The 24,403-nt window shown below is 35.0% G+C and overlaps 4 protein-coding genes across 4 annotated transcripts in view; 1 reads left to right on the forward strand and 3 right to left on the reverse strand.

Moving 5' to 3' along the window:
* Positions 1 to 3,166: 3,166 nt before the first annotated feature.
* On the reverse strand, positions 3,167 to 6,938 carry LOC113228914 (small integral membrane protein 20). Its single transcript, XM_026462357.1, has 3 exons — positions 6,753 to 6,938; positions 4,361 to 4,417; positions 3,167 to 4,197 (listed from the first exon to the last, which is right to left on the reverse strand). Exons 1-3 carry the CDS (start codon positions 6,865 to 6,867, stop codon positions 4,151 to 4,153), a joined length of 219 nt encoding a protein of 72 aa, XP_026318142.1. The 5' UTR covers positions 6,868 to 6,938; the 3' UTR covers positions 3,167 to 4,150.
* A 1,385-nt stretch (positions 6,939 to 8,323) lies between these two features.
* On the forward strand, positions 8,324 to 9,612 carry LOC113228901. Its single transcript, XM_026462338.1, has 2 exons — positions 8,324 to 8,619; positions 9,378 to 9,612. The coding sequence occupies exons 1-2, from the start codon at positions 8,324 to 8,326 to the stop codon at positions 9,610 to 9,612; spliced, it is 531 nt and encodes a 176-aa protein (XP_026318123.1).
* Positions 9,613 to 17,594: 7,982 nt separating this feature from the next.
* On the reverse strand, positions 17,595 to 19,985 carry LOC113228911 (lipase 3-like). The gene is made up of 2 exons (XM_026462350.1): positions 18,255 to 19,985; positions 17,595 to 17,802 (listed from the first exon to the last, which is right to left on the reverse strand). Exon 1 carries the CDS (start codon positions 19,949 to 19,951, stop codon positions 18,299 to 18,301), a length of 1,653 nt encoding a protein of 550 aa, XP_026318135.1. The 5' UTR covers positions 19,952 to 19,985; the 3' UTR covers positions 17,595 to 17,802; positions 18,255 to 18,298.
* Positions 19,986 to 20,216: 231 nt separating this feature from the next.
* LOC113228902 (GDP-D-glucose phosphorylase 1) overlaps positions 20,217 to 24,403 on the reverse strand; it is a 20,163-nt gene continuing 15,976 nt past the window's right edge. The window contains exons 2-5 of the mRNA XM_026462339.1: positions 23,652 to 23,802; positions 23,378 to 23,480; positions 21,368 to 21,683; positions 20,217 to 20,347 (exon numbers count right to left, since the gene is read on the reverse strand). Coding sequence (XP_026318124.1) covers positions 20,238 to 20,347; positions 21,368 to 21,683; positions 23,378 to 23,480; positions 23,652 to 23,802 — 680 coding nt within the window. The 3' untranslated portion in view covers positions 20,217 to 20,237. The remainder of the gene's footprint in view (positions 20,348 to 21,367; positions 21,684 to 23,377; positions 23,481 to 23,651; positions 23,803 to 24,403) is intronic.

Raw genomic sequence — 24,403 nt, forward strand, 5'->3', positions numbered from 1 at the left:
GTAAGAACATTTTCAAATATTGGTTTTTAAGCAGATAAGTTATATGGTTGCCAATGTTAAATGTTTTGAACATACATATATATTATATATTTTGCGATATGAAAGATGATGGTTTTATATATGGTCCGAATTATTTTAAAGTATGTATGACTTTCAATTGTATATGAATGTGCTGTATTTGTGTTTTTTTATATATATAACCACGGACCAATAACTCAAAAGGACTGTTAATCTCCATAATACAGACTTAATACAGACTCTGAAAGAGGTCAAAATTCCGTCTTATATCTAGGTGGTGTTGATTGATAGCCTGGAAGTAATTGAAGCATTGGGTTGTAACAACGTAAAAGTGCATATCACGTAAAAGTGAGATTCGAGTGAAAATAAAGTTCTAATGTCTTATTATATTTAATATTTATAATATAAATCTTATATACTTTATTATTTGTTTGTCCTATGATTTAGCTAACAGATTCAGGTGCTATTATTAATTTAAAACAATTAGAAACATTTCAAATTTTTTTTTTTCGCTTTATCCGCCCTTGTTGCACCAAACAGGTAAATGAATGGGGCGTTCATTATTTCAACAATTTATTATTGTTTTTTAAGGAAATAAATTGTGAATCAATCTTATTTAAAAGTCACATTGAAAAAAATTTAAACGTATTTTTAGTCATTAAATTGAATTAGCTAGATGAAATGAATCTACAGTATCATCTTCAGTAGGTCTCACTGGCCTAGATGTTCCATGTTGAGGATGAATTAGCTCCTTTCAGACATTTTTTTACATTAAAATAAGTTTTTGCAAACTGCAGGTGGCAACGTGTCCGAAATTCAAACGCACAGTTATAACCTATGCCACCTTCTAAATGAATGAAAATTACGCCATCTAGAAGGGAGATCGAAAGAAGTTTTTATCACGAGATACTAGATAGTGTTTTACATGTTTTGATGCAATAATATCAAAACGGGCTTTGGGTACCGAACGCCCTTGTTGTTCCCAATGCTTCAATTTATATTATGCAAATGGTCATGGATATCACTCAATTCCTCTTTAATATGGAATTAGTATCAAAATATTGATCATGAGCCAAAATGCTATTCTGACCTTTGACAAATATACGTGTCAATAGATGGCATTGTGTGTTACAAAATAATTTATTAATTAACGCTTCTTAATATGGGTAGACGGCGCTAAACGTAAACAAAATAAAAGAATAGCCGGCACTACCCATGAAAATCTGTGCAATAAGCGCGTAAAACAAATTACTTACAAAAATAGCTATTTGGTACTCGTCGCGACATCTGGTGTAAGTAATTTGTTACTAAATACCCGACTACGCTGTCTTGTATCGCGATTAGCAGTCCCCTTGAGTTATAGGCCCACGATATAACAAAAAGTTTATTAGCTACAGTTATAAAAAAAATACTTTTATGTGATAGTAAAAAAAGAACAAGCATTTAAAAGAGTAACTATTTGTAGGTTCAAATCTGTAGTGACAATAGTCACTATTTAAATTTCATTATTTTACAAAAAAACTGCGTTTTTACTACTTTTTTACTGTAACATAAAAGAAAATAGGTAGGGGTCATTCATAAATTACTTCACATTAGGTTCGACCGTGTATAATCAGAACTTTTACAATATATACTCTATGAGAGGGGAAGATGAATTAATCTGGGCACCGCCGCATGCGTAAAAACAGTAAATCGCCGTTCTCATGCATGCAGCGACTTGCTGTCGTTACGCACATTTTTTCGGTGGTCCAAAAAATCCCTACGTTTTTTACTCACTACTATTTTACTTTTGCAACAACCGACAGTGAGCTCATTTAGGAATGACACCATAGGCTGTTCCCTTGTTCGAAGCGTGGTTATTCGGTTGACGAGGGAGTAGCAAATTAATTTGGAAAACTAATCGACCAATCGAAGATAACTCCTCTCGAGTATAATCGGTTGTTCGATTTCTCATTAAAGTTCTTAGATTGCAAGGCTCTTCTTAGAATGGTCGAGTAGTACCTAAATTGCAGCTTTATTCGCGCAATTTCGCAAAAATATATGTTTGTATTGTCTAGCCTATAAATGTAAAATAAAAGTTGAAGATTAATCTTTATAATATGAATATTATTTGAAATGTATCACCTGCTCACAATATTACTTTGTCTATCGTATGTTATTAATAATCAATGTTATATAAAATCAGTTTTTATTTATTTTGCCTTTGAATTCACTGTCTAGCTTTTTAATTTTGTTTAAAACTTAGTAATAGCTCAATTTAAAGAAATTGTACCTTTTGCATTTGCTCATTTTAGTCATTTAATTGGAAAATCCCATTTATTATTTAGTTCACATTAAAAATAATTTTAATTATTTTTTTCATATTTTAATAGGAACTGAGAGAAATATATTAACATAGGATCTTTTAATTTTATTTGTATTAAATATTAAACCCCATTAAGAAAAATTTAATGTAAAGTTTGAAGTCTATGTAATTATTGTAAATAGTTTTAGTTTTTGTACAACACGGCTGATAATTTGAATGCTTATATTATATGAGGATAACATGTATGATCCTTAAAATTGAAGAGCATTTAGATAGTCAAGCTAAAAGATACTTAATCTTGTAGACAACAAGAAGCACATTTTCGACTGTAAATACGGAGTTTCAGACGACAATTTATTTTTCTAAATAATCGCGATGCTTGGAGACTCCAACGTTTTGTATAGGATGTTAGAGGATGCCCGCTAGGGTGATACGGAATTTTAACAATAAATATTTCTTTTACACATTGTCGTTTTATTGGTTGTATACATGGACTACAGACGGTAAATGTAGTGTAACAAAAATTATACCTTGGTACTTCTCAAAATATAACATTACCAGTTGTTGGTCTATCTGTACAAGAACAAAGTCCTCTGATATCTCAAAGAAAAGTGTGTCTAAATTTGAATGTCTGCCAGTCAAGTCAGTCTGTTTTTATGAGCATTCAGTCTGCTGGTCAGCCACTGAAGACACAGGGCAGTTCTGACGAGTCGCTGACTCGACAGCATCATGTGACTTTATTTGTCAACTGACAGACCATAGACAACTTCAGTTTTCATGTGCTTTAATCTTGACATGAAGTATGATCTGCAAATTAAAAACTGCAGCCTGTGCAGGGCTATGAGTGTGAACGTTATTAAAAAAAAAATAATAATATTGGTCTTGCTGCGGTAATATTTGATGCGCGTTATTGTTATATGTTATCGAAGTAATCGATGATTTCGCATCAAGTTGAGGAACACACGCGATTTTACTCAAAAATTGACTGGTAAATTTTGATAGAATTTACTGAGACGAGAATCTACAACGACAGAGAACCTACACAGAGAGTATTATAGAAACAAATTGTTTTTTAAAAGTTCCTAATGTTCTTTGACCACAAAGAAGTTATTCAAATAAATAAATTTACGAAACTTAACATCATTTCTTATTTGTCTCAATATATCTGAACATTTTAAATAAATGAATGGAATTGTTGTATTAAGGTATTGCACATTAAAATATTACGATAACACAGATTTAATGTAAGTATCAGAGAATAAGCTAATGTACAATCCTGCCACCGCTGCTTGAAAGGGCGCATCTGACAAAAACTCAAAACCGAGAAAATAATGTTACAGAAATGAAATTGAAAAATATCTACTTTTTTCTTGCAGTAACTTAACACCTTAACTACGTATGAAAAATAAAAATAGTGACAGATTGGCTTTTTTTAATGATCATGGCTGTATACATAACCAAAGTTTTGAAAAAATGTCACATGCGCACTTCTAACGGCGGCGGCAGAACAGGCGACCTTATTGCTAAGTAGCAATTTACCTTAGAATACAAATTTAGTTGAGTTGGAAAGGAGAAAATTCAGGAATTACCTTGCTTTACTGTTGTGGATTTGGAAGAATGTAACAGACTATCGTATTCTTTGTACTCAAACCATAATCATACCTATTTAACAATTAATTGGCATATTAAATCTCAATAGTGATTTTTTCATCAATGAATTAAAAGGAGTATTACATAACAAAACAAATTGTTTTAATGATATATTTAAAACTAAAATCTATCTGTAATTATTTACAACTTACATGCCAATACATTGAAAACAACAATTTAATTATCATGTTTTCTGTCAAATGGATCTGACCACACTTTCATATCTGAAAAAATCAAACAAAAATCATGGGTATTCAATGTTGACATAGGGTTATTTTTTAACTCAACACCTTAGAACACAAAGTGCAAGTATTTCATGTTTTGACAAAATAAAATTAAAAAGTTTTTAAATATGACTAATTATAAACAAGCTAATTATAAACTTACTGCCTGGTTGAATCTGTTCCGGATTTAAATTTCTCCTAGTGACTTTCTGAATTTGTTCTAAAACAAAAAGATTTTACTTAGACCACAATTTGTTAAGATGTTTAATGAGCATACTTAGTGGCAGCTAATGTTGCTTTGTAAGGAAAACTGAGAGGTATCCCTTATGAATGTGCAAAATTTAAGATAAAATACATGATAATAAGGTAGAGTTTGCAATGCACTGGTAAGGTTTTGGTACTGGTAACCAAAGAAGAAACACTGAAAAGTCTATTGTGTTTGTATGCATTCTGTCATTTGACTTACAAATAAATTGACGACGGGTCTAATACAAAAACCACGAAAAAAATGACCCAAGTCAACCTATTTAAACGTAGTGACATGTAAAGGAATATAAAAAAGCTAAAACGTTGAATTTAAATTGTAATGTCATTGCAGTACTGTCTAATTTCGCTTGCTTCGCTGTCAATCGAACAAACGAAGACTAAAGCGTGAATGACGCTCTGTATACGATTTTAACGCCCTATAAGTTCGGACACTTTAGCGCGGACCCGACGTCCGTCGGGTATAATTGTAAGTCAATGCATTCTGTGCTTAATTTTGTTTGCACTGCAATACTCATTTTGGTATGTAGTACGCATACATAGTTCCATATTATGATTGGCACATTCCATACCCAGAGGACACAAAAACTGTTGGAGCCAGGAAAGTCTTTCAGTTCTTTAATGTGCCAATGAACTGCAAGACAACAAGCAGACGGATTTCATTCCGAGTTGTAATTAGTGGTGATCACAATAGATCTATTAATGACCGCAGTGATAAGGGCACAAACCCTGAATGAAGCCACCCTAAAAGTAATAATAATCTCATTCGGTCCCTGTTTTCAGCCATTAATAAAAATATGTTTCTTCTTATACAATTATCAAATGACAGTATGAACAAGTTGTGCGCCTGGTGGTAAGCTACATGCCTAACAGTTGTGGTGCCAGAGCTTTAAATCGCAAAGATCTGAAGGCCACTGCCACTAAGCCCCTCACCATGAGACATAAAGCTGATAAGTGCCATACCCCTGCAATTTCACCAGCACACTGCAGCAGCAGTTCATAGTAAGGCCCCTTCAAGACCAGGGGCCTTACCATGAACTTTTAATATGATTCAGTTTAGGACTTAAAATAAATTGTTGCGAGACAGCGCTACATGAAATGTATATCACCATTCCGCTTTTTTGTCGTTACGTACCTATATTGAACTGTAATAAGAGTTCATGGTAAGGCCCCAGTAGGGCCGACACGATAAGGCGCGACTTGAGCGAGAGCAACATAAAGCGTGAGATACTGCTATTCTCGCATAGAGATCACGCGCCCTATGTTGCTCTCGTGCAAGTCGCGCCATTGCGCTAGCCTTGCAGAACACAGTTGCATTGTGCTAGCCCTACACAACAAAGTAACGTTCACATTATTACTTGGCAGCAGAAACACGTATGATAGCAGAACTTCCCTGGATGAACTCTTTCATAAGAAGCTCTAATACTATACTTCGTTTCAATCCATTTTGAACGAAAAGTAAACAAACAAGTCACTGACCCCCCCATAGACGGTTTAATTATGGCCAACTGCAATGCCAACTACAAATTGATTAATTAATTGAATGAATCAATGTGTTCAATTGAGTCATAGTAGTAGTTTTCCTTACAGAACCTATATAAGCATATTTAAAACTTTTGAATTCTTAACTCTAAATCTTCCTTCAAACCCTACACTTAGATACTCGTTCGATTGCAATTAAAATATTAAATTTACTAATTGATTATAAAAACTTTAATTGTATGAACCGAATGTTTTTTTTTCGTACAGCACTATGTAACCATAGACAAGTCATAGTTGTATAGTTGAAAAATAACCTCACTTTTGGACTACCACTTTTCAAATACTATTTCACATTTACATATACTATTTCACAATGCCGTTCAAATGAATATTGTTGGAAAAAGTGACGAGATATCAAGCCGAAATCTTCGAAATATACGTGAAAGTGTTACTTATTCGATTTATTGAGCTTTAGAATTTTTTTAGAAACTTTGTTCAAAATGGATTGGAACAGACTTTAGCACTGTAGACTGACATTTGAAATGGATTAGTATTTGTGTTTATTTCCTTTCCTCATCTTTTTCTTAGTAGGTACACAAATTCAGAGTCTGCGCTGTCATAATGTCATAACACAGATATTATTGTAGAGGTTAGAGGTCTAAATCAAGTTTATCTAATATTTCAATTCTCCATGACTTTGTAAAGCCTCGAAGTTTTAGCAAGACTATGTGATGATACAGTTGCAATAACAAAGACATAAACATCTTAAATAATCATTTAGTCCGTTGTCACGTAAAAATAATACTTACTGTACTGCGACGCATCTAACATCGGACTGATCGCAATGGGATACATAGTGAGTCCAATAAAACCAACGAAACCTCCGATAAATGTGGCATAACGCCAACCTTTGAAAAACACCATTATTTATTATTTAATAGCGTGATTTCATTGATCTTTTCAGACCAATAATTTTTGAAAATAAACACAGCTGAGGACTGTCAACGTGACGTTAGCGTCTAGAAAATTTAGAAATATCGATCTATGTTCTCAATTACATATTATTTAATTAATTTACATAACAGTTTTTTTTTGTTTTCATAATCGTATGCATGTTGTGTGTGGTGTGTGCCTGAATTTTTGAGATACTGATTGATATTATATATTTGTATTTTTTTCACTGATCTGATTTAATGTATAGAGAAAAAGAGTTTATAAATAAGTACAGGTGCAGTGATAAAAAAACCACTGACTTACAGATGAGCATATGTACTGTATAATAGAAATTAAAAAAATCGCTTTTTTTTCAACTACTTAACAAATACATATTTTTTAAATTTTATTTCAGTAATGTGTTGTATTACTGAATTAGCACAGGAAAAAATGGGACAGTGATTTTTTTTATTATATTGTATTCACCTGTATTGTATTGTATTCACTCAACTAAGCTACATAGATACATTATGTAGTTTAGTTGAGTGAATGGTTGTCTCCTTTGTATTAATTCCGGGCGTTGAGCCTGCATTACTGAATGTGTTCATTTAACGCGCAATTTCATTAGATCTATTAAATTGTTACTGCGTAAATGCTACCTTCTGTTATTGGATTACAATTCTGTAACCCCAATGAAGAACGCTGTAAGTTAAAAAGTCGTGTTCTAAGAAAATTCCTTTGAGAAGTTTGTAATTTTGGATGTGTGTAAGTTTTTTGTTACGTACCTGCTTTAGTTTTGAAGTTTTTTTCTTAGAAGGAATTTCAGTGTCAACAGTGTGGTTTATCAATTATTTACATTTAACAGGATTCATTAGTCATAATTTAGGTACATATTCTTAGCAGAAAGGGATTATGTAACATTATAATAATAATAATAATAATAACGCACACACTCAACATAGCCCCGCACTAGGGAAACCATGTGTCGCGGTTGCCATGGACACATATAGACAACCACAAATTACACCCTAACTCACGAGAGAAATAAATGTAGGCCATACAAATATTTCTCCCGGCCCGGGAATCGAACCTGGGACCTCTGCATGGCAGTCCGGCATGGTAGGTAACCGTTCGGCCACGGAGGCAGTTATTGTCACTTTAATACAATATATCTGTAGGTAGGTACCTAAGTACTGTACCTAATTGAATATGTTCAAAGATATTTAATTATAATACAAAAAAATAATAAAAACAAAATATAATAAAAAACCAACCTGAAAAGTTCAAGCCAAGTCTTATTATTTAGGAATAATCCTATAGTTTGTCACCCTTAGGTCTATACTACACGGGCGGTTCTCCCGCCGCGGGAATCCGCTCGACAAAGCTCCCGCAAACCAGCAAACTACACGGGACGCGGTTTACCGCTGTGTTTTGTGTTCATTTCAAGATGAATCCGCCAATGATAACTGCGCTTGCAGCTCTTATATTATTAGAATTATTAAAAAACAAAGTAAACCGCAATGTTTGGGTGGAACCAGTGTTAAGTAACCGTTTAACTTCGGGAATATTTCATTCAATGTTTAGTGCACACCGTGATAACCCTCATAAGTTTTTCTCTTACTATAGAATGTCTGTGAACTCATTTGATGAACTTCTATCAATTATAAGCCAACGTATTAAGAAACAGGATACAAATATGCGGAGATCCATCACACCTGCGGAACGTTTGGCTGTAACTCTCAGGTAAATAAAATAATAATATTTTTATTGGGGTAAGTAATTCAGAACATTAAAATAATCATCATTTTCCGTTGATGTGTCCGAAGCAGTATCGTTTTGTGGCGATGCGACACTAGTCATTGGAGTTAATGTGTCCTCGTGATATGCTCTAGACCCAGAGCTCCCAGATGGCTCCTGGTTCCTATGGTAAAGAAACTCAGACAAGTTGCTAGGAATACTGCGGTTTCTTTCGTTTCTTTGTATATTTCTGAATAAATTCGTAATTTCATATCTAGTTTCCATAGCCAAATCAGGAGTCATGGAATCCATAATGGGTACAAAGGACATAAGAAATGCTCGATTTCCTTTTGCGTCACTATCTTTATTTAACTTTTGTAATTGTAAACTTTCGTTCAAAATTTTTGTTATTTGAGGAATTTGGGTACTTTCCATTTGTTTCTTTTTTTTGGTAAGAACTCGGTTTTGTCGCGGTGGTCTCATCAAATTATCTTCTTCAAAATCCTGATTTTGTGATGAATTCGAAGGTATTGGAGATACGTTGGACTCACGTTCTTCTGCAGTACTGACGCTAGGGCGTAAAAAGGACAACAACTCATAATAAATATATCGTTTTTTTTTTGGAGCCGATTGTCCCGACACTGTGGTTGTTTCTAAATTTACTTCTTTTTTATAACTATCTCTTATATTCTTCCACTTCTTCATTAGGTCCTTTACTGCAAAAAAGAAATGTATTATTAATGTGGCATTTATTTATTTTTCAGATATTTGGCTTCGGGAGCAACTTTCACTGATTTGGAGTACGATTTTCAAATTTCTCGAAAAACTATACCATTAATTGTAAAAGAAACCTGTCAAGCTATTTGTCAAGAATCAGCACCTTTAGAGATGCCAAAACCAAATAAGGAAAAATGGATAAATATTGCTGAGAAATTTTACAAAGAAGCGAACTTTCCTAATTGCGTTGGCGCCATGTCGAACATTTTGACGCGGCACTAGCCACGCAAGCGCAGACACGACGAGCGAGCGAGAAGGTCCCGCGCAGAATGACGCAATAGCGGATAACCGCCCGTGTAGTTTTAAATGGCGGTTAACAGCGGCGGTTTGACGCTGCATGCGGCGGTCGAATTTCTCCCGCCTACAAACCGCGGCGGGAAACCGCGCAGTGTAGTTTGTAGCATACAATGTCCATATATAATTGAGTCTAGTGCGGTTCAGAAGCGGATTCCCGCGGCGGGAGAACCGCCCGTGTAGTATAGACCTTAAAGGTGAAATAATTTTAAACTTTTTTTTTCAAATTTAAAGGTTTATTAATTTAAATGAGACTAGTATTCAGGGAGGTTCCAACAAAACAAGATTCATCAAAATTAGTTCACAAATAGAAAAAAAAATACAGACGAATTGAGAACCTCCTCGGTTAAAAAGCTATAAACACGTGGCAATGTCATTGTTGTCTATTTTTGAAATAAAAGCTCTGGCTTTAGTCACATGTCTTTTTTTTTAAATAAGATCATCGGGTACTTTACAAGTAATTTTATTTGAATTCGGTTGCGCGTCTAATCGCGAAAAGCCATCAATAAAGAAAAAAAGTACCGGTCATTCGGTGTTCTCAGCCTAATTTTCTAGCGTAATGTACAATAACATTAAAATTAGAACAACTTTAAGCTTAACCTTAGAGGATGGAAAAACAAATTAACTATCAATCAATGTCTAAATGACATTAGAATAGACAAAGTAGTTTTCGAGATTTATTAATAGGGATAATAGGGATCACAGGACATTGGCGAAATCGCCATTTTTTTGTATAATTTTTATAATAATATTAAACTACCGTACATAGTTATTTTTACTTGACATTGACAAAATCATTGATTATTTCGATGGGGCCATAACATTTAAAAGAAGAAGAAGATAGATTTATTAAGAAACAAACATTTTATGGAAACGGTAATTAAATCTAATTACCGTTTCCATAAAATATTCGTGGCAGTTGGTGTTGGACAATAAATTATGCCTTGACAGGAGATTCAGGGAAATATTTCCGCAGTTTGAGATTAGGCCCGAAAACAGAGATTCCCAAAGGTTCTTATGGAGAAATAGTCCCAAGTTACCACTTCAGGAGTTCCGAATGTCCTCCATGATATTTGGCGCGGCATCCAGTCCGTGCACTGATTTATGGGTTAAGAATAAGAACGCTAACCAATTTCAGTCGCAATACCCAGATGCTGTAAAGTCCACCATTGAAGATCATTACATCGATGATTTTTTGGGAAGCTTTGACAGTACGGGTAAAGCCGCTCAACGAGCATCAGCAATACCATATATAAACAGGCATGTTTTGAAATGCGGTCATGGGTATCGAACGATAGGGAAGCTTTAGTCTTGATTCCCGCTGACTTACATGCGGCAGATGTCACCGAAGTAAGTTTAGGCCCTGCCTCTCCTTAGGCCTTACGTGGAACGTCCGTGAAGATAACTTGCACTTTTTAAAGTCTGTTCCGAAAGCACCAACTAAATTCACAAAGCATTCGGTTTTGTCTTTATTGATGTCCATTTACGATCATAAATAAAGAAAAGGGATCCCTTAGGATTTTTAATACGTGTGATTACGAAAGTTCGTGTACTTTTTCAGAATACATGGAAACTAGGTATTGACTGGGACCATATTTTATCGTGTTTGTTAACCGAAACCTGGAAAAGTAGGTTTCTCAAAATTGAAAGGTTATGCAATAGTTCCATTCCTCGTTGTTACATGTACAGTACCGAGCATATCAAAAACGTTCAACTTCACGTTTTCGCCGTCTCCACTGGATTGAAAGATTGGAGCTGCAAGCTGCCCTTATTGCCTCGTGTTATGGCGCATACGTGACTGACGCGCATAGGCGAAAGCCCAAGCAAACCTTTTACTGGACGGATTCGTTGACCATCTTAAAAATGGCTCCGTAACGATGCCTGCGCATTTAAAGCATATGTTTCATTTCGTGTGGGAGAGATGGCTGAAACGACCAATATTCAAAATTGGAGATACGCCCCTAGAGCTTTAAATGTCGCCGACGACGCTACGCGGGATAATTGCAAGTTTTCTATTTCATTACGATGGTTCACTGGCCTACCTTTTCTTTTGTACCCACACTCTGACTGGCCATGTGAACCAGCGTGTAATGTCCCTCCAGTGTCCGACGAATTGAAGCGTGATTCGGAATCGGTGAGACTCTTGATAGCCGAACAACGTCAATTACCTTCACTGGTAGTTGCGGACCACCAGCGTTTTAGTCGGTGGCTACGTCTGCTTCGCGCCACAGCTCGAATACATCAGTGTGTTCGAGTTTTTCGGTCAATTTAACATCCAAATTCAAAATTTCCTCACGATTCTCTTCGGGATAATCACAACTTCTTATTTCTTACCTTAGCGGATCTCAACTTGCAGAGATCCAAATGTTTCGAAAGATACAACTAGATTCGTTTCCCAATGAATTGACTCGCGTTCACGCAGCGCGTCCTGTTTGGAATGATAACAGACTTAAGAACATTTTGCTTTTGCTCGGAGAAGATGGGCTCCTTGGGCTTTCTGGTCGAACCGCTGCTGCTAAGGTCATAGAACCCGACCAAATCGTGCTAGATGGCAAACATAGGATCACCAGGCTACTCTTGCACTTTGGTCACGTTAGATTCGCTCATAGGAACAAGTAGTTGGTGGTTAATGAATTACGCCGGAGGTTCTACATTCTTGGCCTAAGACCAGCCGTCAAAGGAACGTCCCAGAAATGCCAGATATGCCGCAACCGAAAGGCCAAGCTCATGTCACCACCCATCGGAGATCTACCGGATGCCAGAATGACACATCACCAGCGTCCTGAAGCCGAATACATCTTAAACGCTAGACCTCTCACCCATGTTTCAGTCGACTTGGATTCAGAGCACGCTATAACTTCATTCACCGTTTTAATTGGCACCTCCAGCAATGAGCCGGTAATTAAGAAGTTCGATGATGCAGATCTCCACAGACGCGCCAATTGGAGAAAAGCGCAGAGACTCGCAGATCACTTTTGGCAACGTTTGGTAAAAGAATGTCTGCCGACTCTAACCCCCAGAAAAAGGCTGCCTGAACCTCAAAATTTGAAAGTTGGTGTTCTTGTTTTTATAGCTGACGGGACACTTCCTAGAAACTTTTGGCCACAAGGACGAGTAGCAGCGGTGCATCCTGGCAAGGACGGTTTAATACGAGTTGTAGATGTCGCCACGAAAGGCGTGTTGCGCCGGCCTACTCGTAAAGTAGCGCTGCTGGTCGCCGGTCAATAGCAATGGGTGCTCCATTTTCTTCACCGTTCTTTTGACCATTAAATTCGACATTCTTGTTCCATTTTTGTAATTGACTGTACCCTTCAAAAATGAAATAAATAAGTGAGTGCGAATTTTGCAGCGCGCAGCGACTAGAACCGGGTTTTAATTTTCCTCATCCTCAACAACTGGATTTGATTTTTTTAGACATGGCACTGAAGCGAATGACCACCCATATTGTTACCAGTCACAAATATTACACAAAAGTTATATGAAACGTCACACTATTCGTTTAAATACCATGCAAGATCTCGTTTTTTAAGATTAAATTTGTTAATTTGGCTAAATAATTGTTCGTTCATGTTTAGGAGTCCATGATTGGAAACCGTCCATGACGGGGTGTCCATAATTGGGCTGTCCATATAAGGATACTGAAACAAATTGATACGATTAAAGAACTTTCAACCGTTATTTGAAGACTTTTAATCAATTAAACCTTTCTTCGAGTTCCACAGGATAAATCATTCAAAATGAAAAATCTAAAACAAAAAGTAAATCCTTAACCCGTCCATGATTGGGTCCACTACTGACGCCTTAGCCTGTCCCGAACCGAAAAATTGTACTGTTTACATTGTTGTATATTAAAGTATAAGATCATTGGTTTACAATAATTAATTGTAATATATGGACGGAAGTTTAATGTTTTAAAAATATGGATTGAAGTTGGTAATTCTTTACGATTAAAATACGACTTAAAATTAAAGTGTGACATTCGAAATTAAGTAGGTATACTTAAGTATTAAGGTATCCATGTAAATCCATATAGCAGCTAAAGCAGGGTGGATTTACACAGAAAGATGCATCATTTCATATGACGATTGTTAAATAACACAAAAAGTTGAGTTAGCATGTTTTTCACTGAGAGTACAGAAATGATTAATTTTTGTTTATCAACCTTAAGGTCATTTAGGTTTAGATCACAATGACTCAATCACTGCAGACGGACATAAACATTCTCGATGACTCAGTATATTATTCTGATTTATGTTATTTATTAAGTAATACTTAGTATATTTATTTATCAATAGCTACGTATTTTAAGTACCTAAAATACTTTATTAGCGTTCCAAAAATAGCCGTGACATACAGAAGGATAACGACGTCACATTATAAATGTGACATCGGTGAAATTACAGGCACATGCGACGCGTCAAGTTATGCCTCAGGGTGATCACAGAGTGAAGGTTAAAGCTCTGAATGGCACTGCAACTGTGATGGATAGGCGTGTCGCTTACCACCAGGCGCACGACTTGTTCGTCCCGTCACTTAGCATGTTATAAAAAAACTTTCTTTTTATGCCTTTCAAGTTAAAAAATAGCTCTAATATGATGATAACTAAGTCAGAAATAACACTACTGAAACAAAAATATTTACCTTTTTTACTTCCCACACATCGTACCTGTCGTAGCTGGAAACGCGGAATGTTGAATAATTTGTTCGGAATGTCGTTAAGGGTGTAGTATGAAACAGGGCCAAGAGCACGTCAACTTGACTTTAAGATTTGAATTATTACGTTTGCGATAAGATCGGTTCAAAGTGTCAAGCTTGACGCATAACTGTAGCACAAACACAATAGGATTATGTGCGTGTTGTCTAATTTGTGCCGTCCTTTTGTTCTAGGGATCAACTTAAACAAAAATCTCTTCGATATTATATGATATATGTTCCCTCTGACTCACCAAACTAATTTTCTATGTACCTACACTCCCTCCATGTTTATGAAACTTAACAAACACGTAACGGACACTGGCAGAATTGAGACAATAAATTAGTCTCACAAGTCATTCATTCCTAAAAAAAAGGATTATATGGCCGTTTCCTGCTCCTACTGGTAGGAGCACGAGGACTAATATGTCGTATGTTCCTACTGGTAGGACCAAAAGGCTAAATATGTCCTCGTGCTCCTACTAATGTACTCTCACCTACATTTCTATGTAATGGGTATTGGTACAAAATGGAAACCCAAAACAAAAGTTTTTATTTTCCTATAGGTACAGATCAACTAGTTAAATTTCGTAAACAAAATTAATTTTATGTACAAAACGATTTTTTTCTTAAATTTTATTGGGTTCGCGATACCAAACAATGCCTATAATCACTTGCAGTCAAGAAGTATCTACCTATGACTGAACTACATAAAAATACAGGTGTTGCAAATGGTCCATTATTACATTGGAATATGAAAGTATTCACGGCTTTGTAGCCAAAAATAAAGCATTTTAATCAACTTAGGTAATGTTAAGATTTGCGTCGTATTAGGCACATAGATTATGAATATGGGAGCTAGCTACCTCGATTGGTACAGCTGGAATTATTTAAACCATCTTCTGTATAATCAGTATGCAGAGTACTAAACAACCGACCTCAAAAGTCCTTCATCCACTAGTTTGCTACCCTTAGAGGTGGAATATTTTCATCGACTTTAAATGGGACCACTTCTGGGGTACCCTCTTTCCAACAAAAAAATAACCATCAAAATCGGTTCATAAATGCCGTTATAGCGTAACATACTGTATAAAAAAAAACATAGTCGAATTGAGAACCTCCTCCTTTTTTGAAGTCGGTTAAAAGTTGCACCCGACATCATTTAAATAGCAGTCTAAAAAAATGTCAGTGTTTATGTAACTTCATGTATGGCTGATTGGTACCACGGTAGGCATGGAGGGGGTATACCAAAAGGTATAAATCTGTCAATATTTTTTCCTGAGTACCTACTATTTAATTAATTTTGTCCTAAAAGGTAGGTACCTACCTTACAGCATTAGGACAGAATTATGTTTCTATGAGACAGTTTATAATAGTAGTAATCGCGTAAACCCTCGCCTGGGAGGAGACCCGTGTCCAGCAGTGGGATGTATAAATGGATTGATTGGATGATAAAGATGATGTGTATGTGTATGTTTTAGTGAGTCATCTTACATTATATTTAACTACATGGTAACTTATGTTTGAATGTAAAAGAGTACGGAGGCATGTAAATATTTAATTTGGTCCTTTCAATGTTCAGCAATTGCAAAAAAAAAACTTCTAAATAGCGGATCACAGTCCAGAGATATACCCACCTACAAAGCGTCAATATTCTTTGTTGAAAATTATTGTCTTTGACACTATTTTACACCTTCGCTACTAGTTCTACTGATTAGTTCTATCAAATTATATTTCAATAATAATTTAACTGGTGGGAAAAATTGTTCCACGTAGTGTTCAAATTTGTTTGTTGCTAAGGGAACATTCATTGCAAATGTCAATATTGCATCACCGTTGTTGTAATTGAGGCAATATTATGTTTGGGAGTGAGAAATTAAAACAGAAAAAGTAATAAATAAAAAACAATAATAAATTTGTTATTATAAGTGCTCATTTACACTACAGAGATACTTAATAGAGATACAGGAAATAGATTTGAGTGGATCAGAAATAATTTTATTACCTACCTAGCTGACGTTGGATTAATTTAATTATAATAACAATAATAATAACGCACACACTCAACATAACTAAAATATAATAACATCATTAAATGTTTATTTATTACGTTATGTAATTAACACAACTTATAATTACAACCTAAATCTAAAGTCCTTATTATAATTAGATTTATTTTACTTGACATAAGCAGGGTGTTTGGCAGATGGATTAAGTAGAAGTTTTTAAAATAAAGCTAATTTCAAAATCATTATTAGTTTTTGTTTAAATGAATTTAAAAGTTGATATTTGTAATAGTTACTTTTATTTTTATTTCTTTTTAACTTTAAAAGCTCATAAGTAATTTGTTGGAGAATATTTGTTGGAAATTACGATTTATTTACTAAACACAAAATTTACTACGATATACAGACGAGATGTCGTGTAATTAATGAAAATAAAAAAATTACCGTGATACCTAGGACATGGGGTAAAACCTAGCAAATTACCCCCCAAACTTACAAAAAATTTTGTCGGCATCTACCAAACACCTGTATATTATTTGAGTGCATATATACCAGTATCTTAGATACTGGATACCTACTTCACGCCTATGCAACACGAAGACAAAGTAGGTACTTTTAAATATATTGTAGTCCAAGAATATCTTGCTTTAAATAAGTAACACTGCATTCAAAGACTTTTAAAAAGTTGCTTGCCTCATCTGTGAATCAAACAAACCAACAATGTGAAAAAAAAACAAAAAATTTTATGATGCCGATCGAAATAGGTATTTGCAATTGATTTATCAATATAATCTAATCCTTCATCTTGTATGCAAATTCGCAATTTGTCAAATTGTTTCTTGTTTATTAAATCTTTCACGTATACCCGGAAAAAGAAACCTAATAGTTTCGGGTCTGGAGATCTCGCCGTTTATCTAATTGGTCAATTTGTACCGAACCAGGAAGGAAAACATTGATTAAGAGACTCGACTGTTCTTAGACTGTTATGAGCCGGAGGCCCACCATGAAGTATAAATAGTATTACTTTAAATTAAGGTACTGTATTCCTTGAAAGGTAGTTATTGTAATTATTGACCCCTCGATTGGCATCATAAAAATACAGGTTTTTTTTTTCACAATTGGTCGGTTTCATGCCCAGATGAGGCAAGCAACTCTTTAAAAGTCTTTGAATGCAGTGTACTTACATTTAAAATTCAAATAATATCTTCATGGAGAAAAATATGTTACCTACAATGTTTAAAGTACCTACTTACCGTCCGTGTCGCATAGTCATGAGAAGCCTGTATATTATAATGTTTATACTAAATGTGTGAATACTGAAATGTTCACATTTGGTTGTTTTCCTACTCACATATTGGTACAGATTTCAATAATTTCACACATGCATGAAGTTTCAAACAACGCCATAACAGACGTAAGTATAGTTGAAGAAATATTATTTGCACGATGAATGTTATCTTTTGGAATGATTTATACTTTCTATTACAATAGGGTAATAAAACATTTCACTCTTCTTTTACTTAAAACGTACGTGGACTTAATGATCATGGTCCATCGTACGAGTCATGGGTGCGTTAAATGCTTTTGCTGAATTCTAGTTTTGACTTATTTACTCATCACGCTATTTTTTTTTCATTTTTTAAAACTTCGTAAAATACCGACTGCCGACTCTTTTCTTACAAAGTTAGTTTCGCATAAAGATTATGAAGTTTAGAATTAAGGCCAATGCGTAAAAGTGTTTAAACTAGTTGCTTGCACTATATACAGATGACACGTGCATTACCGAGACGGCACACTCTTTTGCCCTTTTGTACTCAAAAGATGAAGCGATAGACGAATCGGTGCAAACAATATTTCGCCAACTATACCTATATAGGTAATACAACAGCTAACCATTCGACTTTTAGATAACAGTGTTAGTTAACAATTTCATTTACACCGTAGTGACTAATTCCCTCTTCCATTAAATGCAGGAGTTTGTTGTAAACAAGAACAGGAGCGTCGATTGCCCACAGAAAGTCTACATGATTAAACTCTTTTAAAGGCACTATGTAATGCTCGATAGGATTAGCGAGTTGCACGAACAGACGCGTCACATCTACGTCGCCAGATAGCCAATCGTTCTCGGCGCTCAGCAGCGCTATGGGTAACGTTACCTTTTTCATTTCATACTCTGGAGGCTTTAAAGTTCCATATTGTCTCATATTCCCCATTGGTCCATAATCGTATTGCTGGAAACGCCCATTATTGTGAATTTCTTGTGCATAATGAATAAGTGTCCTTGTAGAAGCTCCCGCGGGTTCATGCGCCAGTATTATTGGTAGTAACGTCCGGTTAAATTGTTTTTCATCAAAACCGCACAGGTAGAATATAGCATTCTCGCATATCGCTTCTTCATAAGGGCTTATTTCACAAGCTATTCTCGCGAAAATTTTTATTAATTCACTTTGCGGCAAGAATTCGTTCTGCCCTAAAATTTTCATCATTAATTCAATGCTATTAGAAATCTTTGCCAAGTATCTAATTGGGCTTCTGACATCCGACATATAGGCCACAGGCGCTAAAGCGAAGCCAGCTCTCAAAATTTTATTATACTGCTCTTTGGTAGACAGCAGACTAAAAAGGATCGTTGTACCCATAGAGTGACCGATGTAGTTTATTTTAATATCCCAACCTTTTAAGTACATGATGTGGTCGATGACAGCTGGCAGGTCGTGCTGCGCAATGTCATGGAAAGTAAAGTTCCAAAATGCAAAAGAATCGGTAGATAAAGACACGTGAGATCTAGAATATGTGTTACCTCTAGCGTTGGCCAGCCATACATCGTACCCTGCGTCAGATAAAATGTAAGCGAGCGCTTTTTTCGGTCCAGTAATAATCCAATCTGCAGAGCTTCCGAGCAGGCCATGATGGAGCAGAACAGTTTTCTCTGGTAATTTCTTAGGGTTTTTTTTCGAAAAAGGTATTCTGTGAACTGTTAGGAAATAGCCGTCATCTGTCAGAACAGTGTGTGTTTCTACACTGTATCCATGAAAGACGATAAGTTGCGGAGTGGTAAAGTGGATATAAGGATCTTCCGAACTTCTTTTTACAGTTCTCTCCGGGGCTGGACTTGATGTAGTTGCAGTTGTTGTTTCTTGTAGAGGAGACTGTGTGTCTCTAGACTCTAGGAGGTATATTCTTTCTTCTTCAAGAGATGGTTTTTCTTCTAGAAGAGATTTTGTTTCTTGTATTATATATGGTGCTTCTTTTACTAAAGTTTTCTTAGAAGTGACAGGTCCTTGAAATATTTTTGTAACTTTTCCGGATTCTTTTGGGCTTTTTGATACTCGACTATATTCATTCATTTCCCGCGCAAATTTTTCTTTACTTAGGGTATAATTTGGTGGAGTTGAAGTGTCTGAATCGTTGAAATACGCCAATATTTTGGTTCGTATATTATAGCCGATAGTTCTTAAATTGTGTCTGACTATATCTATTACATTAGACAGTTTAGGTATCCAGTCTTGTTCGCACTGGGCGGTTTGTATGATGAGGAATGTAATTATGACGAAAACCGGGAGCTTCATGGTCGTGTTATCGCGACGCGGGTTCTCGAGTGACTGTAAAACCAGTTCGCTTGACGCATCGTCGGAAGTTCATGATGGTGCGCGGGGGTCAGTGGTATTATTGTAGAGCATGAGTCATTATTGAATTCTGCGCATGTGTGAAATCAACAGTGACAAAAATTATTAAACAAGAGCACGCTTCTTTAACAGTTTTATACGATAGTATTATTACAATGCAATAGATTTAGTAACCACTACATGCCATTTGTTATTAAATAATACTTTACGATGTGCTATAACATATTCATTAATACAATAGGCCCACTTGGTCGCACAGTCTGGAGAAGTTATCTATTTTCCATTTGCTTAGTTCTATTTCTAGATCGTCAGTTCGTAATTTATCGTAATCGTTTTGAGCTGAAAATAAAATTAATATTCTTAAGATATGTATTAAAATTTTGCTATATTTATTTTTAAAATAAATGTAAGTCAAATAATAGATCTATTATCACCGGTATCAATTACACGGGTGATTTTATATTTTACCTACTTACTTACTATAAGTCATATAGTAAGTAAGTAGGTAAAATATAAAATATATTATGGTTATGTTTATAAATTATAACCCTTTAAACTGAACACGTTGAATGCTATATAAATTTGTGCATTTTTTCATTGAAGCCATGGGGGACAACCTATGATTCCATTTGGGCCGGGGGGACAGCATGTAATCACGAGGTCGACGCATTTTTAAAAGATATATTGAGCCGACGACGGTCACAAAATCGAACAAATTTGTACGTAAAGTGACTTAGCGACACTGTAGTCAAATTAGTTCTAAGAAATATATTCAATTTTAAATTATATAAACAATTTGTAGAATTGCAATTATGAATGCATCTATGAATCCATACTTTAACTAGAATTTTTTATAATAAAAACAGCAGGTTGTGCGCCTGATGGTAAGCTACACGTCTGCCCATAACAGTTGTAGTGCCACTCAGAGCTTTAAATCACAAAAACCTGAGGGGCAGTGCGCCCGTCACACAGAGGCATAAGTTGATAAGTCCCATGTGTCTATAGTTTAATATGTGATTTTTATTCTTACATAATATATACGTATCCATTTATGAATGAGAATAATATTTATTGGTACCAATCAGAACTTTATGAACATTCAAATCGTATTTTTTCAATTCCACAATTTTGAGTTACGTTACGACACTAAGGGTCGAATTTTAGAACTCTATTGAGTATGGTTTAAAGCACTCGAAATCATACTCAAGTCCCTGCCATTAGGGTCGTATTTCCAGTGCTTGTGTTTCCAGTGCAATCCTGACTTGAGCATTGAGTAGAGTTCTAGAATACGACCCTAAGTGCAAAATGTAATTCTCAATTAAACATTATGTAGTGTCAGATGAATAGGTATGTACTTACAATAAACAGGAAACCAACCACTTAATTCACATAACCCGACGTAGAATGTAGTCAATATTTTCGGTTTAGGGCTACTTTTTCTAGGCCAAATGATTATTCTTATTATTTCCAAATTTTGTTCACCCGGTACCAAGTTACTGCCTCGAGTTATAAAAATATTATGAGCTATGCAATTCTTCAATAAATGTTCTATAAGCTTGTAGATTTCTTTAGATATGCCGTTTATGGATTGAGGTGACGGAACTTCGAAGCAAAATGCTGGTATAGGGTACGTTTCATCGAATGCATAAAGGGGACCTTTGATTTGTGTGCATTTCTGAAAATAATGACAAATGTATGAGAGAAAGGCTTATCTTTAGCCTAAGCACCTTTCTACTCTAAGATTCCCATGCCCGTTCGTTAGTTGTATTAAAGTTGATATAGTCATTATAGTTTTCTAAGTCCAAGTACACCATCCATTTGCAATAAAAGTTTGTAAGCAAACATGTCCATTTAAATATCATATTAATATTAAAATAGTTGCCAATAGTTCTCCGCAATGTACATCGTATCTACCTATAGATTACGTTGGTATTTTGTATTCTATTTCGGAACAGTACTTAATACGATTGTTTCCGTATTTTTATATACACAGTTTTCGGTAGCTTAGTGACTAATAAAAAAAATAGCCCAGTAATAATATATATTTTAATATAATATTTTATATTTACTGTAGTTAAAGTATAGCAGACATTTCATTTATGAAAGTAGACTAAAAAAGTACTATTTTAATGGTCGGAGACAGTTCCTTTTGCACTAGCAAAGCCGCGTATGTCGCATTGGTAAAAGTCGCGTAGGTATCTAAGTACACAAAACCAAAATTCATTGAAGGGTTTTGGTAATGTTATTACTTTGTTGTTTCAATTGGTACGACTTTCATTTTTACACAGTACCTAAGCATTAATAATATGTTGGCTAGGCTGCTAATAATAGATTCCCGTAAATCTTGTTAATTTACTTGCTTTACGACGTTTACACGGATTTGATTGAGCCGCTAATTTACCGAAGTAGAAATTGCTAAGGCTGTCATTCCCTGCCTGCAGATTTGTTCCCTGAACGTTATAACTTGGACCTTTTCAAGGCTAGAGTGAATAGGCATTATGTTGCATGCTACATCGTCGCTTTCCATCAGGTGAGATGGAGGTCAAATGCGCACTTACTTTTTATAAAAAATACAAAAAAGAAATGCGGATGTCGTTTAGCCACTAACTTACCGAAGTGGAAACTCATACCGTATGTTCCGTGGTATTGAAATCAAAGGCACAAAATAATGCAAGGTAATTATTTCAATTATCACATCAACGAGAAAATGCCATATTGTTATTCATCGATTTCTGGATTTCTGTTAGTCAATCGCAATTGGCGTTAAGAAGGTTCCCAATCATATAACTACGTGTACTAGCTAGCATGCGAAACTCAAATTGGCTACATGCAGATACGCGGAATTATCCAATGCTAGTTACGCGGAATTGCACTATCACCGACGTAATAAAATTTACTATAGTAATTAAAAAAAAAATTGTTTCGTATAATAATTTGAATTTTTTTATATCAAGTGCGGGACGAACAAGTCGTGCGCTTGATGGTAAGCTACACGCCTGTCCATAACAGTTGCAGTGCCACTCAGAGCTTTAAATCGCAAAGTTTTGAGGGGCACTGCCACTGCGCCCGTCACCTTGAGACGTAAGTTGACAAGTCCCATGTGCCTAAAATTTCACCAGCACCCTTACCCTTCAAAACCGGAACACAATAATCCGGACATTACTGCTTGGCGGCAGAAACAGGTAAGGTGGCAGTAGGTACTAACCTGGACGAATTCTTTCACAAGGAGCTCTACTGCTACTAAATGCAGGCGTAAGTAGGTATAATAAATTTTTTTACAAGTAATTATTGTTGAAGATTATTTACAGTATAAATAAAAAACTTTATACTATAATACAAGTAAATAATAAGTATAAAAGAAATACTTACAATATTTTCAACAGGCAAGTCATGATTTTCCAAAAATAAATGATAATGCAAATGGTTCACTGAAGCCATTGCGCATAAACTGTTAAATCCAATTCTTAAATTGCTGCAAATCAAATTAACTATATTGAATGTGAACAAAGAGCAGTGGGCAAGGGTTCATAGAACAGGTTTTCCATGGCACAGCCATGTTGTCTATAAATATCCAATCTTCCCACTTCTTTAAACATGAGAACTAAGTCAAATACATACGGTCTCAACTTTGTATTATACTCACCGATCCTGCGCCAAAAACATAACTTCTAACACCAACCGGAGACTGTCCTCAGTGACCCATTGGGGCAAATTATTGTTTACGGACGGACATAGTAAGCTGTGATACCTTGTTATGGGGCTCACATTGACTATTAATTTGTGTGTGTTTGAATCTAAAAATATAGAAACAAACTGTACAAGGAAAATTAAAATACTATGTACCTATATGATGTAATAAATTTATGATAAATAAAAATAATTTTATATGTACAATCAAAACAAAAAAGGTGCTATAGTGAAAAAAGTAATGGTTTATTTTGCTATGGTTTGATTAACTTTAAAAGAAAACTAAATTTATTTTGGTTTACAAATAAAAAACGACTAGGTTGATTTTGTCAGCGTTTATTTAAATAGACATGACTAAACATAAGTAGTTTTTGTTTGTTATGTTACCTTTTTTATCTGTTAGAAAAATAACTTAGCATACATATTACATTTCGCGAAAAATTGCGTTTTCACGAACTTACAATGTATGCATATATAGCATTAATAAGTTGCTTAACAATTTACTGTTTTTTCCTAATTTTTCTTCCTATTTTTAAGTATTTGTATTTAGCCGAATAGTAAGAAGAATAAACCGAATATTCGTTGCAACTCTAATAATTATATTGTGAATGCAATAAAAAAAATGTTATTTAATAATATTGATTCTTTTGTCTCCCTAATCTATATAATTTATGTAAAAAATTCTCAATTTAATTTATAATTCTGATG

The sequence above is a fragment of the Hyposmocoma kahamanoa genome, unplaced genomic scaffold (genome assembly GCF_003589595.1).
Source record: "Hyposmocoma kahamanoa isolate Upper Pololo Valley unplaced genomic scaffold, ASM358959v1 262, whole genome shotgun sequence".
Lineage (NCBI taxonomy): Eukaryota > Metazoa > Arthropoda > Insecta > Lepidoptera > Cosmopterigidae > Hyposmocoma > Hyposmocoma kahamanoa.

Bases quoted from the DNA above. Each gene is read 5' to 3' on its own strand.
- LOC113228914 (XM_026462357.1), bottom strand. From the start codon at position 6,867: ATGGTGTTTTTCAAAGGTTGGCGTTATGCCACATTTATCGGAGGTTTC. The intron at 4,418-6,752 runs GTAAGTATTATT...TTTTTGTTTTAG, and splicing joins GTTAGATGCGTCGCAGTACA to AACAAATTCAGAAAGTCACT. The intron at 4,198-4,360 runs GTAAGTTTATAA...TGATTTTTTCAG, and splicing joins GGAACAGATTCAACCAGGCA to ATATGAAAGTGTGGTCAGAT.
- LOC113228901 (XM_026462338.1), top strand. From the start codon at position 8,324: ATGAATCCGCCAATGATAACTGCGCTTGCAGCTCTTATATTATTAGAA. The intron at 8,620-9,377 runs GTAAATAAAATA...TTTATTTTTCAG, and splicing joins CGTTTGGCTGTAACTCTCAG to ATATTTGGCTTCGGGAGCAA.
- LOC113228911 (XM_026462350.1), bottom strand. From the start codon at position 19,951: ATGAAGCTCCCGGTTTTCGTCATAATTACATTCCTCATCATACAAACC.